Genomic DNA, 16,046 nt, shown 5'->3' with positions numbered 1-16,046 from the left:
ACTCTTCCAATCAGAGTTAAGGGCAGCGCTTTGATAGGTTAGCGATTTAAACCAGTGGGATTGCACAACTCCTAGGGAGCCCACCACAAGGAAGGCATCTCCATGGGAACTTTATTCATTCCACAAGTCATGGTTTGTAGGAAAGAAGTTACGGACTCCTCTTGTGGGGCACGGACTCTGCACTGCCAGGGTCATTCTCTGAGTCGTCTTTGGGTCTGGGAACAGGCTGGAACTTGAGTAGGACAGGCGGGGTGAAGATGGAAGCCTTCACAGCAGGGGATGGAGTCTCATCACTGTTGAGAGAGCCACTACAGGCTGAGGTCCTGCATGGGAGACATCCAACACATGCCCATGAGGTATGACACCAGCACACAGGACTGCCAAAGGTACACGTGACAATATCCTAAGCTGCAGGATGGCTCCCAATACTACTTTGAGAATGTTGGTTGCAGCAATGTTTGTGACTTTAAAGAACCAATCTAAATGTCCAGGAGAGAACAGCTAATTGAATCATGGTATAGCCAGGCTGTGAAGTTTTCTGACACTGTTTAAAGGAATGAAGGAGATAGCCAACAAATAAAAACATCCCAATTGTTTATTAATGGAAAAAAAAAGTTGAAAAGTACACACAATATGACCCTAGTGTGTTGGAACCACCATTTGACCCATCTATCCTACTCCTCGGTTTATACCCATAGGACTTAAAAACAGCATACTACAGTGACACAGCCACACCAATGTTTATAACAGCACAATTCACAATAGCCTTGTGGAACCAACCTAGATGTCCTTCAATAGATGAATAGATAAAGAAATTCTGGTGTAAATATATATACAAGGGAATATTACTCAGTATTAAAAGAGAATAAAATCATGGCATTTGCAGGTAAATGAATGGTGTTGGAGAATATCATGCTAAATGAAGTAAGCCAAACCCAAACCCAAATGCCAAATGTTTTCTCTGATATGTGGATGCTGATCCATAATGGGGGTGGGGGGAAGCATGGGCGGAATAGAGGAACTTTGGATAGGGCAAAGGGGAAGGAGGGGAAGGGAGGTGGCATGAGGGTGGGAAAGATGGTGGAATGAGATGGACATCATTACCCTAAGTACATGTATGAGAATACAAATGGTGTGATTCTATTTTGTGTACAACCAGAGAAATAAATAATTGTGCTCTATATGTGTACTATGAATTGAAATATATTCTTCTGTCATGTATAACAAATTAGAAAAAATAAATTTAAAAGAATTAACTAGTGTACTTGTGTGTGTAGACCCAAAATGTTTGGAATGGCACATAAAAAAAAACTTCTTAGCAGTGGTATCTTATATGTATTTTCTGTGTGAACTTTTCTCCATGGAATATATTCTGGTTTTATTTTTTTTTTCCATTTTATTGATTGAGTGATTGATTGTACCAGGGATTGAACCGAGGGGTACTTAACCATTGAGCCACATTCCCAGCCCTTTTATGTGTTTTATTTAGAGACATGGTCTGCTGAGTTGCTTAGGGCCTCACTTAATTGCTGAGGCTGGCCTTGAACTCATGATCCTCCTGCCTGGTTCCCAAGCCACTGGGATTACAGGCGTGTGCCATTGCACCCAGCTTTTTATACTTATTGTTTTGGGTACTAGGAATTGAATCCAGGGCCTTCCACATGCTAGGCAAGCACTCTACCACTGAGCTACACCTTTACCCCTTAAATTTTAAAAAACCAATTAAAAATAACCCATATTTTGGTGATGACACCATAGTATCATAACTCACACAGAAAGATGTACCAAGAGCCTAGAAGACAGCCACATCAGTGCAATATTTCCACACACAAAAACAGTTGAGTAAATGATGTTCTGATGTTCTATTCATACCATGGAGTATTTTGCATTATTATTGGTGAACCTAAAGATATTTTTAATGTTGTGGGAAGAAACTAATATGCTAATATTGTCTACAAAATTGCCTAACAGAACACTCCCAATCTCAGTTATACAGCAAACAATAACATGTGCACATACACACATGTCCATGAAAAGAAGCCTTGACTAAAACAGAAATATAATGGTTTGTTATTTCTGGAGTTAGGAATAGGAGGGGATCTGGTGAGTCTTTTCTGTGTGGGTTTCATATTGTCTGCAAGTAAACCTATTGCCTTTAGATTCTAAAAACAGATAGCTTTCTTATTAATTTCCATACTCTTTCCCTTGTAATTATACTTTAGGGGATTCATCTGAAATTCAGAAACAGCTTGGTATATAACAACTTTAATGCCAGCCCTGAATACACTAGTGGAAAACTAGAAGTTAGTCTTGTATCTCCCAGTGGAATTAAATAGTGAAGGTACCACATACACTGGATGGCTATTGCCCCAATCAATGATGCTTGTGTTTAAAACAGTCCAGAAGGGGCTGGAGTTGTGGCTCAGTGGTATAGCACCTGCCTGGCATGTGTGAGGCCCTGGGTTCGATCCTCAGCACTGCATATAAATAAATAAAATAAAAGATCCATTTACAACTAAAAATAATAATAAAACAGTCCAGAAGCATTCAACTGCCAGGATTGTAACATTAAGTGACAGAGGCAAGATTTTTTTTAAATGAATCACATATAGATAAAACTATGCCTAGGAAAGACTAGAAAAGATGATCATAGTCCTGCTCTGTGACTTCACTTTGAAGACCTAATAATGGTCAGTGCTTCATTTTGAAATTTTGTTTTGTAACATTGCAAAAAACCCTTCTGTCACCCAGCAGTCACCTTCACATCCTTCCCCCAACTTGTCTATTTCTTCCATTTAACTATAATTCATGAATATATAGAAACATGTTTAATCATATTTATAATTTTAACAGCTATATAACATTCCATAGTTATATAAATACATATTTGAGCTGTTTCCATATGTCCTCTTTTTAACTGATGTTGACATAAATATTTTTAAACAAATGATCTTTTTCTTTTCTATTTTATTTCCCTGGAAGAAGTTTCCAGGATTGAAAATACTGGGTGAAAGAGTTCAGGAATTTCTATTTTGAAAAGACTTTCTTTCAAGAGAACTAAGCCTAGCCAGGTACAGGGGCATACACCTGTAATTCCAGCTACTGGCAAGTTTGAGGCCAGTATGGGCAACTTAATGAGACCCTGTCTCAAAAAAATAAAAAGGGCTGGGGGTATAGCTCAGTGGTAGAGTACACCTGGGTTCAATTCCCAGTACTACCAAAAAAAATTGTATTTATAAATATTGGGCTGTCTCCCCAACACCCCCTACCCATAATGGGGATTGAACCCAGAGGGGCTTAACCATTGAGCCACATCCCTTGTCCCTTTTTTTTTTTTTTTAAATTTGAGACAGGGTCTTGATAAGTTCCTAAGGTGGCTTTGAACTTGGGAGCCTCTTGTCTCAGCCTCCCAAATTGCTGGGATTGCAGGCATGTGCCCCTGCACCCAGCAACAACCCAATATTTAGAAATGGGCAAAGAATCTTAAAAAACACTTCTCCAAAGATATACAAATAACCAATAAGTACAGGAAAATGCCTCAACAACATTAGTCATCAGGGAGATGCAAATCAAACCCGCAGTGAGAGAGAAACACTTCACCTCATACCCATTGAGATGGTTGTATTAAAAAAGGCAATTAAGTTGTGTTGCATATATATAGTAGGCATCTATAGTCCCAGCTACTTAAGAGGCTGACTTGGGAGGACTGCTTGAGCCCAGGAGTTCAAGACCAGCCTGGGCAACATAGGGAGACTCCATCTTTAAGAAAGAAAGAAAGAAAAAGTAACAATAAATATTGGGCAAGAGGTGGAGAAATTGGAAACTTCATACATTGCTAGTGGGATTATAAAATGAGGCAGCCACTATGGAAAAACAGTTTAGTTGGCCCAGCAATCCCACTCCTAGGAGTATACCCCCCAAAACTGAAAACTATGCCCTCACGAAAATTTGTTCACAAATGTTTGTAACATCATTGTTTCCAGCAGTCAAAAACGTTAAAAAGTCTAATTCCTATCAACTGATGAATGGCTCAATAATAATACAATGGAACATTATTCAATCATCAAAAGAAGGTATTAACATTGCTATAACAGTCACACCATGAAAACATTATACTGAGTGGAAGCACCCAGATACAAAAGGCCATATATATGATTCCATTGATATGAAATATCCAGATAGATCTACACAGAAGTAGATTAGTACTTGCTTACAGCTGGTAGGTAGAGAACTGGGGGTGGCATCTTAGGAGTGCTGTAATTTCCCCTGCAACATGAACATGAATATACATATACAAGTGTCTGTTGAGTCCCTGTTTTCCATTCTTTGAGATATATACATATATATAGAAGTGGAATTGCTGGGTCACATGGGAACTCTGTTTAACATTTTGAAGAACTGCTGAACTGATTTTCACAGTAGTTACACTATTTTACATTATCACCAACCACATGTGGGTTCCAATTTCTCCATATCCTCTCCTCAATACTTGCTAATGTTTTGGGGTTTTATTTTGCTTTTAAATTATAGCCATTCTAGTCTATGTAATATGTTATCTTGTGGGGTTTGTTTCATTTTGATTTAGTCTCAGGAATTGAACCCAGAGGTGCTCAACCACTGAGACACATCCTTAGACCTTTTTATTTTGAGACAGGGTCTCACTAGGTTGCTTACAGTCTAAGTTGGTGAGGCTGGCTTTGAACTTGCAATCCTCCCGCCTCAGCCTCCCAAGTTGCTGAGATTACAGGCATGTGCCATCGCACTGGCATTTTGTGATTTTGAATTGCATTTTCCTAATAACTAATGTTATTGAATATTTTTTCCTGTCTATTGGTCATATATCTTCTTTTGTATATCTTCTTTGGAACATCTAATCAAATTTTGTGCCCATCTTCAATTGGTTTGCTTTCTTTTGCAGGGGTTGCTTTTTCATTGTTGAAATGATTTGCAAATACTACCTCCCACTGTAGATGTGTTTTATTTTGTGCAAGTTTATGTGTAACGGGGAAACGAATGTAGAGGAACTCTACCACTGAGTTACATCCCCAGCCCTTTTAAAATTTTATTTTGAAATGGGCTCACTAAATTGCTAATATGAGCCTTGAACTTGCAACCCTCTCGTGACTTGCTGGAATTACAGGTGTGCACCATGGTGCCCAGCATGGATCATCTCTTCACATTCTCTCTTTCTGAGCTACATCTCCAGCCCTTTTTAACTTGAGTCAGGGTCTCATTAAGTTGTTTAAAGCCTTGCTTAGTTGCTGGGGCCAGCTTTGAACTTGTGATCCTCCTGTCTCAGCCTGAGTCATAGGGATCACAGATGTGCACCAACACACGAGCTTTTCTTTTTCTTTTCTTTTTAAGATGGAGTCTTGCTATGCTGTTCAGGTGGCCTTAAGTGATTCTCCTGCCTTACCTTTCCAAGTAGCTGGGATTACAGGCATGTATTACCATTTGGTGCTAGGGATTGAACCCAAGGCCTCACCCATGATAGGCAGGCACTCCATTCCAGCCCCTCACTCTCTTCTTTCGTAGCTGAGGAAAATGTTTTTAAATTGATGGTGATGCTTACACAACTATAAAATACAAAAACCCATTTAATTAAACAATAATTGTGGCTTGTATACTATATGTGTTATCTGAGAAAAGGGGTTAAAAAGAGACTGGGGAACCGGGCAAGGTGGGACACACCTGTAATCCCAGTGCTCAGGAACCTGAGGCAGGAGGATTGGAGTTCAAAGACAGCCTCAGCAACTGTGAGGTACCAAGCAACTCAGTGAGATTCTGTCTCTAAATAAAATACAAAGTAGGGCTGGGGATGTGGCCCAGTCGTCAAGTGCCCCTGAGTTCAATCCTTAGTACCCAAAATAAAAGGGACTGGGGGGTGGGCTAGGGTTGTGGCTCAGTGGTAGAGCGCTTACCTAGCATGTGTGAGGCACTGAATTCAATTCTTATCATCGGATATAAATACATGAATAAAATTAAGGTCCATCGACATCTAAAAAAATATATTAAAAAATAAAAAAGGGGGCTGAGGTTGTGGCTCAGCGGTAGAGCACTTGCCTAGCACATGCGAGGCCCTGGGTTCGATCCTCAGCACCACATAAAAATAAAATAAAGATATTGGGTCCAACTACAACTAAATAAACAAAATATTAAAAAAAAATAAAAATAAAAATAAAAAAGGGACCGGGCCTCAGGTGTGGTGGCACACCCCTGTAATCCCTGCTACTGGGGAGGCTAAGGTAGAAGGATCATAAGTTCAAAGCCAGCCTCAGCAAATTAGTCTTAAAATAAAAAATAAAATGGGCTGGGGATGTGGCTCAGAGTTCAATCCGCAAAGTTCAATCCCTGGTATCCCGCCCACGCCCCCCCCAAAAAAAGAACTAAGCTTATGTGGTAATATTTTCATAGCTAAAAAGAGTTTCTTTCTAAAACCTTGTTTATACAGTCATCTCTTCACTTTTTTTTTTTTTAAACTGGTGATTGAACTCAGGGGTGACTTACCACTGAGCAACATCCCTAGTTCTTTTTCTATTTCTTATATTATTTTCAGATAGGGTCACCCTAAGTTGCTGAGGTTCTTGCTAAGTTACTGAGGCTGGCCTCAAACTTGCAATCCTCCCGCCTCAGTCTTCCCAGTTGCTGGGATTACAGGGGTATGCCACCATACCCAGCTACTTTGGGCTTTTTTTTTTTTCTTTTTTGTAGTTGGACACAATACCTTTATTTTATTTATTTATTTTCATGTGGTGCTGAGGATCAAACCCAGGGCCTCACATGTGTTGGTGAGCACTCTACCACTGAGCCACAACCTCAGCCCCTACTTTGGGCTTTTCAATAGCTATATAAACACTCACCCCAGAAATCTCTGCATTTATATCTTTCATTACAAAAGCAGCCAAAAGCACTTTTAAAGATTTACTTATTATTTGGGGTTCTCTTAGGTAAAGTCTCTGTGAGAAACTATGTGATTTTCTTACATATAAATCACAGGATTTGGGATGTGGTTCTGTGATCCAGTGCTTGCCTAGCATCCATGAGTCCCTGGGTTTGACCCCCAGCAGCACCAGCACCAGCACCACCACCACAACATATCCATGGAAACTGGGTGCAGTGTCACATTCTTGTAGACCCAGCTACCTAAGTGGGTAAGGTGGAAGGATTGCTTGAGCCCAGGAATTTAAGGCCAGTTGGGCAACAAAGCACTTTTTTTTTTAAAAAGTGGCTGGGTGCAGTGATATACACCTGTAATCCCATTGGCTTGGGAGACTGAAACAGGAGACAAGGCACTAAGCAACTCAATGAGACCCTGCCTCCAAATAAAATACAAAATAGGGCTGGGGATGTGGCTCAGTGGTTGAGTACCCCTGAGTTCAATCCCTAGTACCAAAAAAAAAAAAAAAAAAAAAAAATCTGAACTCATTTGTTGCTAGTAAGAATACAAAATGGTCCATTCGCTTTGGAAGGCAATTTGGTAGTCTCTTGCAAAACTAAACAAACTCTTAGTACATGACCTAGCAAACATGCTCCTTGATATTTATTCAAGTTGAAAATTATGTTCACATAAAAACTTGCACTCGGATATTTATAGCAAATTGCCAAAAATTATACGCAACCAAAATGTTTTTAAGGAAACAAACAGGTAAATAAAATGTGATACACCCAGGCAAAGGAGAATTTTTCAGAGATAAAGCAACAATAGAAGTAATCACATGATGAAAAGACATGGAAAATGTTCAAGGCCCATTGTACACACACACACCCCAAAAGACATGGAAAACTTAAATGCATATTATCAAGCATAACATGCCAATCAGAAAATGCTCTGTTACTGTATGACACCAACTATATAATGTTCTAGAAAAGGCAAAACTAGGGAGACAGTAAAAAGATCAGTGGTTTTCAGGAGTTGGGGAGAGGAAGGAATGAATAGGCTGAGCACAAAGGATTTTCCGGACAGTGAAACTGCTCTACATGGTACCATAATGAAGGATTCATGTCATTAATATTTTGTCTAAACTCATAGAAAGCACAACAGCAAAAGTGAACTCTAATGTAAACTAGAAGGTCTGAGTATTAATGATGTGTCAATGTAGGTTCATCAAATGCAACAAATGTACCTCTCTGGTATAGTATGTGGATAGTGGGGAAGACTATGCATTTGTGGAGGTAAGAATCTCTGTACTTATTGGTTAATTTTGCTGTGAGCCAAAAACAGGTCTAAAAACTAAAAGCTAGTGTTTTTTTTTGTTTTGTTTTGTTTTTGTTTTTTAAGTCACACAATGAAGCAGTCAGTCTAAATTACACTGAGGGCTGGATATGTTGGCTCCTGCCTGTAATTCCACCAACTTGGGAAGGTGAGGCAGAAGAATTCCAAGTTTAAGGCCAGTCTTAACAACTTAGCAAGGCCTAAGCAACCTAGTAAGACTCTGTCTCAAAATAAAAAATATACAGGGCTAGGGATGTTGCTCAGTGGTTAAGTACCCTGGGTTCAATCCCAGTACCAACAACAATAATTGTAATAATAAATTACACATGGGCTGGGGTTGTGGCTCAGTGGCAGAGTGCTTACCTCACACATGTGAGGCACTGGGTTCAATCCTTAGCACCACATAAAAATAAACAAACAATGGGCTGGGCTTATGACTCAGTGGTAGAATGCTTGCCTTGAATGTGTGAGACAATGGGTTTGATTCTCAGCACCATATAAAATAAATAAATAAAATAAAGGTCCATCAAAAACTAAAAAATATATTTTTAAATAAATAAATAAACAGGAGCTGGGGTTGTGGCTCAGTGTTAGAGCGCTCGCCTAGCCTAGCACATGCAGGGCGCTGGGTTTGATCCTCAGTACCACATAAAAATAAAAAAATAAAGGTATTGTGTCCAACCACAATTAAAAAAACAAAAATATTAAAAAATAAATAAATACACAAAATGTATTGTGTCCATGTATAATAAAAAAAATAATAATAGGGCTGGGGTTGTGGCTCAGTGGTAGAGCACTTGCCTAGCATGTGTGAGGCCCTGGGTTCAATTCTCAGCACCACATAAAAATAAAATAAAGGTATACTGATGACTAAAAAAAGTTTAAAATAATAATAATAATAATAAATTACACTTGGGAAATACTTAACATTGCAAGTAGAAAAAGCAGGTGATTTAAAAAACCTACATTCAGTGAACCTGTGCTTTGCAAAACACATATATAGAGCATGGGAGGAATAGACGAATCTATATAGGGCAGAGGGGTGGGAGGAGAAGGGAGGCGGCAAGGGGTTAGCAATAATTGTGGAATGTGATGGACATCATTATCCAAAGTACATGTATGAAGACATGAATTGGTGGGAATATACTTTATATACAAACAGAGATATGAAAAATTGTATGTGTCTATATGTATAATAAGAATTGTGATGCATTCCATTGTCATGTATTTAAAAAATAAAAGCAATTTTAAAAAACCACATATATAACAAAATCATAGGACTGCCTCGTTTGGCAGCATCATTCCTTTTCAGTTGGGCCTTCAGGTGGTTTGTTACTAATTTCTCAAAATTACAAAAACTAGGAAGGGATCATGACTTTTCTGGCAGCCCTGATTACATTTAGAGTCATTCCCAGAAATGGAAATCATAAGTAAGATTTATTTGGCCAGGCACAGTGGCACATGCGTGAAATCCCAGCTACAGGGGAGGGTGAACAGGAGGATTGAAAGTTTGAGGCCAGTCTTGGCAACTGAATAAGACCTTGTCTCAAAAAAAAGGGCTGGGGATATAGTTCAGTGGTAACACTCCCCTAGGTTCAATCCCCATTAACACACACACACACTATATATATATATATATATGACTTTTTTGCATAATACTACAATGTCTGTCAGAGGAGAAGGGTGGATATACTGGGGCTGGGGCACAGCTAGAATTTATCTGGCCCAGAGAGGTACAGAGACCTGCTTACCAGGGGAAGCCAGGGCAGTGAAGCTTATGCGCACTGTTTCCAGCCAAGTATGAGAAATGGAAGCCTCCGGGATTGAGAACCAAGGGGGTCAGATCAACCATGTGGCTGAAAAACAGGGCAGAAATGGGATTTTAGGCCTGGACCCCTCCCCAGCCTCAACGTGCAGATCTGTGACACAGGCTTGAAAGTCTCATACAGAGTCTAGACTCCTCTGGGAAATGAGGACAATAATCACTGAAGACCATGGTGAGAATTAAGTGGAACAAAAAACAAACAAACAAAAACCAACCAAGTTTGGTTCCCCAAATGCCTCCCACAAATGCTCCTTTTTCATTTCCCTAAGCCCAAAGTAAATTCCCTCCACCTCTTTGGGTTTGAGGACAAGCCATTCCAGTTTAATTTCACTTCAGACCTTGAAATGTTCAATTTCTCCATCTGCAGAAAACAAAGGAAATCTCAGGACAACTGTAGGGATCTCAGCATGCAGAAAAACAATCCTTATCAAAAAACTAGAACTATGTGACTTTCATTCATTCAGCAGATATATCAATACCCACCTTGACTTGGCAATTTAGGGATACAAGGAAGAGTATGGGGAGGGACTGGCAGCTGACTGAGGAGGTCCTAATTCAGCTTAGGGGAGGAAGAAGGACCTGAAGTGAGATACACAGGATAAACTGGAGCCTGGAATTCAGGCAACATGGGGACAACACTCATGTGAAGAGGTAGTATAAGGTTAAAGATATGGGAGAGGCCTACGGTTTTCCACCTGTCCTTTGGGAACCCCAGAATCCTGCGAAGGGCAGCTGGGGTTGCCTTGCTCACCTGAGGTCAAGAAGGTGGAGCTCTGTGCCTTTGACCTCCACCAGGACCCCTCAACCAGAGCAGCCCCCTTTTATCTGCTTCATCCACTACTGTTCTACCCAAGACCTTGACTGCAAAGAGGGTTCTGCAGATATCTGAGAGCCATGGCTATGGGCCTGGGAGAGCAGTAGATTGTTCTGAGCAAGGGGACAGAGACTGCCCCTCCCAGGACAGCCTGGAGTGGTGGACACTCCCACTGACTGACTTGCTGGGCAGCGGAGAGAAAGGGCCAAAGACCCTGGGCATAGTATATACAGGGGGTGATGGGGCCAGTACAGAGGCCATGGTGGCAGCAGGTGGTGGCAGCGGGGTTGGTGGCAGGCATGGGGAGGTTGACCGGTCCCGTAAGAGGATGGGTTCTGGTTTCTTCAGTTTGGGCTTCCTTTTCCTCTTCTTGGCATCTGTGACAAAAGGTGCCAATGAGTACCTACCCCAAGGCCAGACCAGGGTAGAGTAGAGGCCAAAAACAATGGTGCAGGATCTTCACACCATTCCCCCAGCAAGGAAGAGAAGGTACCAGGGACAATACCTAGGGCCACCATGACAGGCAATAATATGCACCATCTGACTAACCCCACACTCTCATGGAGAAAGAGTACATGGTCTTTATCTTATAGGTGAAATCAGAGCCTATGTTTGATAAAGCACAGGCAGGATCCACAACTGGGTTGTCTGACTTCAAGGGCAGAATTTCATGAGAAGTAATGAAGTATCTCAGCCAGAGAAGTGGGGTTGGTCTGTACAGGTGAGCCTGCCATCCACCCCCCAAGCACTGAGGAAAGCTGTCTACCAACACCTGTGGGAGTATCTAGACCCCATTTTGAGCCCATACCAACACCAGTCCCTGGGTCTGGGATGTAAAAGAAGAGTGCTTCCTTCACGTGGAAACCTACATTGAGGAGGTCTTAGAGATGGGCTCAGGGAAGGCATCTTTGAGGGACAGGATCCTGGGCCAGCCTCCTTTCCTCTCTTTTAGGTTTTCCTACTGCATTCAACTAATCTGGCTACTTCTACTGTTTAAAGTTGGAGATGACCAAGAAAGTAGGTGTTTACAAGAGGCTCATATACCCCATCATATAGCCCATTACAGGTCTATGCCTGTAATCCCAGCATTTTGGGAAGCTGGGACAGCAGGATTACAGATTGAAGGCCAGTCTTAGCAATTTAACAAGACTCATCTCAAAATTAAAAATAAACAAATGAAAAGGGCTAGGGATGTAGATCAGTGGTACAATGCCACTGGATTCAATCCTAGTAACACACACACACACACACACATGCGCGCGCGCGCGCACACACACACATACACACCTACAGGGGAAAAAAAAAAAAAAAAGCTCATTTGCTGTCATAATAACTACCACCCAGCAATGGCCTAGAGGCTAAGAGCCTATGCTCCAGACCAACTAGAGTCAAGTACAAATTCAGGCTCAGCTACTACCTACATGACCTTGCACATATCATACATGTCAGCTAAGTTCCTTAAGTCTCTATTTCCTCTTCTATAAAACAAAGAAAAAAGACATTGAGGTTACTTGGGGAGGGGGCTATACGTGTTATTGGTCTATCAAATGAATCAGTGATATGGAAGACTCACATGTAGCACCACAAAGAAGTGGAAATCCCCAAGTGAGCCTTGTCTCCTGATGTGATGCTGAAGGAAGTTGCCTCACCCTAGGGTAGCAGATCTCCAAATACATCAAATAACTCAACTTGAATCTAGCCAAGGCTTTAGCCTATTCAAGGAATAAAGGCAGGCTAGGCACAGTGGCACATATCTATAATCCCAGTCACTCAGGAGGCTGAGGAGAATCACAAGTTGGACTAGCCTCAGCAACTTAGTGAGACCCTGTCTCAAAATAAAAAGTAAAAAGGGGCTGGGGATGTAGCTCAGAGGTAAAGCACCCCTGAGTTAGATCTCCAGTACCAAAAAGAAAGAACAGAAAACAAGGTGAGTCACCAGAGGATGTCACAGTTCAAATCAATGACATGGAGGAAAGAAAAGTAGAACCATCTCCCCTTAAAGGGGATTTCAACTAAACTGGTCATGGATCCTCATTTGCCTAAGGCAAGCCCAGTTTATCCCTGCCATCCTTGCGTGATCACAAATGTACCAATATGGACTCAAATTGTATAGTCATCCAGTGAAAAAGGAAGGTAAGGGCTGGGGTTGTGGCTCAGCGATAGAGCCCTGGCTTAGCACATGCAGGGCACTGGGTTCAATCCTCAGCACCACATAAAAATAAAATATTGTGTCCAACTACAACTAAAAAAATCAAATAAAATAAAATTTTTTAAAAAAGAAGATAAAAGACTCAATGCCTGATCACTTCTTGCTATTTTAGCTAAGATCAAGTGTAGAGGCCTAATGCCTGAAAATAATGTGTGGACCTCAATGGATCCTGACATGACAGACTGAGTGTATCACCAGGAAGATATGACTATGTTTCAGCAAATATTTTGGGACTGTTGTGAGTTATGTCAGAAAATATCTTAAAAAAAAAAACTAATATGCATGGACTGGTAATATAGCTCCGGGGTAGAACACTTGCCTAGCATACATGACCCCTGGGTTCAATCCCCAGTACTGCAAACAATTAAAAAAAAAAGTAATAAAATAAAAAATAAAGATGCATACAGCTGAAGGGTACAGATCATTGATAGGTGCTTAGCATGAGCAAGACCAGGGGTTCAATCTCAAACATAAATAAATTTAAAAATTAAATAAATAAAATTGAAATGCATTCTACAGTATTCAAGAGGTACAATAACTGAGATTTCATTTAAAATATTCCAGGAAAAGGCAAGGGGTGCAGGACTGGGGATATAGCTCAGTTGGCAGAGTGCTTGTCTTGCATGCAGAAGGCCCTCGGTTCAATTCCCAGCACCATTAAAAAAAAAAAAAAAAAAGGCAATGGGTGCAGAAAGTAAAAGCATCATGTCAAGATGGGGACAGTAGATGAGGCTAGTGACAGATACTAAGATGTTTACTGATGTCTCTAGTTTCATGTATATTTACTTTCTTTTTCCTTTTGGGGGTGGGGGCAGGGAATACTGGTGATTGAACCCAGAGGCTCTTTCCACTGAGCTACATCTCCAGCCCTTTATATTATTTTGAGATAGGATCTCATTAAGTTACTCAGGTTGGTCCTGACTTTATGATCCTCCTGCCTCAGCCTCCCAAGTCACTGGGATTACAAGGAGCCCCACCATGCCTGGCTATATTTACTTTCATAAGAGTAACCACTTCCAGACACAGGGTCAGAGAAAAGTGGGTCCTGTATCAGATTTGATGGGTCAGACACTGCTGGCTACCCTTTACTCAACACTCCAAAAACACACTTCAGAGGCTCTTAGGCTAAGGAATGTGAGGTAACTCGTTCAGGATCACAGCCAGGAAGAAGCAGAGCTGGTGAGTTGCCTAACTAGCTAATCTAACTAGAAGCAGTGTTTCTCTCCCTGGATAGGGCCTGTACCACCCGCCTGCTCTCTTCCTGCTCTGGATAAAACCTGGTCCAAAAAGGCAAATACAACAAGAGTGGGGATGGGCACCTCAAGTGGACCTGAGCTGGTCACCCAAGTCTCCAGCATTGCTGAGGATGTAATGGGCATATGGAGATGCCTTGGGCTCAGATTCCCAGAACTCAGCCTGGGCAGAGATTGGGCCTCACCCTGGGAGTACAGGTGCACTCGATGGATGCTCCTTTTCAACTGCTCCAGGCGCTGGTGCATCTCTAGGGTGCCCATGCTGTTACACTGGTTCAGTTCTCCCTGGACAGCACACATGAACTTCGCCTACAACAGCGGGATAGGCAGGGGAGGAGGATACCAAGGAGTCATCTGCCCATTCCTCTCTAAAAGCTGGGTAGTCTTGATTTCTGGAAGACCCTAATAGCAACCCCAACTAAGCCCAATAGTGCCCTCCCAAACCCGTGGTACCCCACAAAGTCCCACCCTCCTCGGAGCTCCACCCTAAGGGGGAGCAGGCCAGGGTGGTCACCTCTCCCACCCTCCTGGTCCCCACCTCCTGCGGCCCGCACCCAGATAAAGGAAAGGAGCCCACGCTGCTCGCATTCGGTTTGCTTGCCCTTGCGCACGACCCTCTCTGCCAGGGCTGGATTGCGGTCAAGAGTGCGGAAGAGGCGGCGCAGAGAGCGTTCTGTGTAGGTCGCTGCCTGTCTCTCAAAGTCCTCCTCCGAAATGAGCTGGCAAAAGGTCACACTCTGGGGAAATTCACTGTCAAACTCATCCAGAACCTCCATCCTAAACCGGCTGCTGGTGGTGGAGCCGAACTGCCTGGGGACTTAGCGGTCGTTGGGGCCAGGGCGGCAGGATACCCAAACCGCCCGGAGGCGAGGTGAGAGGACCCCTCCCTAGGACCAGGGCTGAGATCACCAAAGGCAGAGGGGTCCCCTTAGGGGCCGCACCCACTCTCCCCTCCAGCTGCGGTGCAAGTTCCCTGTTCCCTCTCTGACAGCTGCAGCCCCCTCCCCCCTGACCCACCCCCAATAAATCAGCGGGGAGGCAAGGGGAGGGGCCAAATCCCCTGTGACTGTCACACGTGACAATGCCCAACCCTCTGGGCATGCGCTGTCACATCTTCCACGTGGCCAAGTAGCTGCATGGTTAATAGTCCCATTCTGGGAGCTATCAGTCATTTGATCTCCACTTGGTCCCTGCCCACCCAGAGGACATGGGCATCTCCCTAAATCTTGACACTTCTTTAAGGCCCCAAACCCCTCTCCCAGCTTCCAGTCCCTTCTCTATCCCTGTGCTTCTTCACTTGGACAAGTACCATGCCTGCTTCGCCTTCACAAAGGCAATGCCCATAGGATTTCACTCTGCCCCTGACTCCTCCAGCTTTGGATTTTTCATCCTATTCCTTTCCTGCCCTACTCTCCAGCATCACACACACACCTCCCGGATCTTACCCTCTTCAGGATCACTTCTTTGCTCTATCGTTCTAGTTGCCTGCATTCTGGCCCCTTCTCAGTGTCTTTCCTCCTGACCCTCTGATGTATTTCCGAAGACCCTTTCTTCACCTTACAGTCTTGAACAGTTCTTGATGCTGTTCAAGAACCCATAATTGACTTAACCCAAAACTTTGTCTCAGGCTCAACCTCCCTTGAATTCCAAACTCATATCCAAATGTCTGCTAGGGACAATTCTTGGGCATCTCACATGGAACACATTCCATGATTGGCAAATAACTTCTTCCC

General features: G+C 42.5%; 1 protein-coding gene across 1 annotated transcript; it reads right to left on the bottom strand.

The window, feature by feature from the left end:
• Positions 1–57: 57 nt before the first annotated feature.
• LOC114083149 (uncharacterized) lies at positions 58–15,161 on the bottom strand. The gene is made up of 6 exons (XM_027924342.1): positions 14,868–15,161; positions 14,499–14,622; positions 11,029–11,228; positions 10,328–10,398; positions 9,964–10,068; positions 58–323 (listed from the first exon to the last, which is right to left on the bottom strand). Exons 1-6 carry the CDS (start codon positions 15,087–15,089, stop codon positions 149–151), a joined length of 897 nt encoding a protein of 298 aa, XP_027780143.1. The 5' UTR covers positions 15,090–15,161; the 3' UTR covers positions 58–148.
• Positions 15,162–16,046: the final 885 nt, after the last annotated feature.

Source organism: Marmota flaviventris, chromosome 1 (genome assembly GCF_047511675.1).
Source record: "Marmota flaviventris isolate mMarFla1 chromosome 1, mMarFla1.hap1, whole genome shotgun sequence".
NCBI lineage: Eukaryota > Metazoa > Chordata > Mammalia > Rodentia > Sciuridae > Marmota > Marmota flaviventris.
The sequence above is the reverse complement of the archived record's forward strand: the minus strand, read 5'-3'. Positions and strand labels throughout refer to the sequence as shown.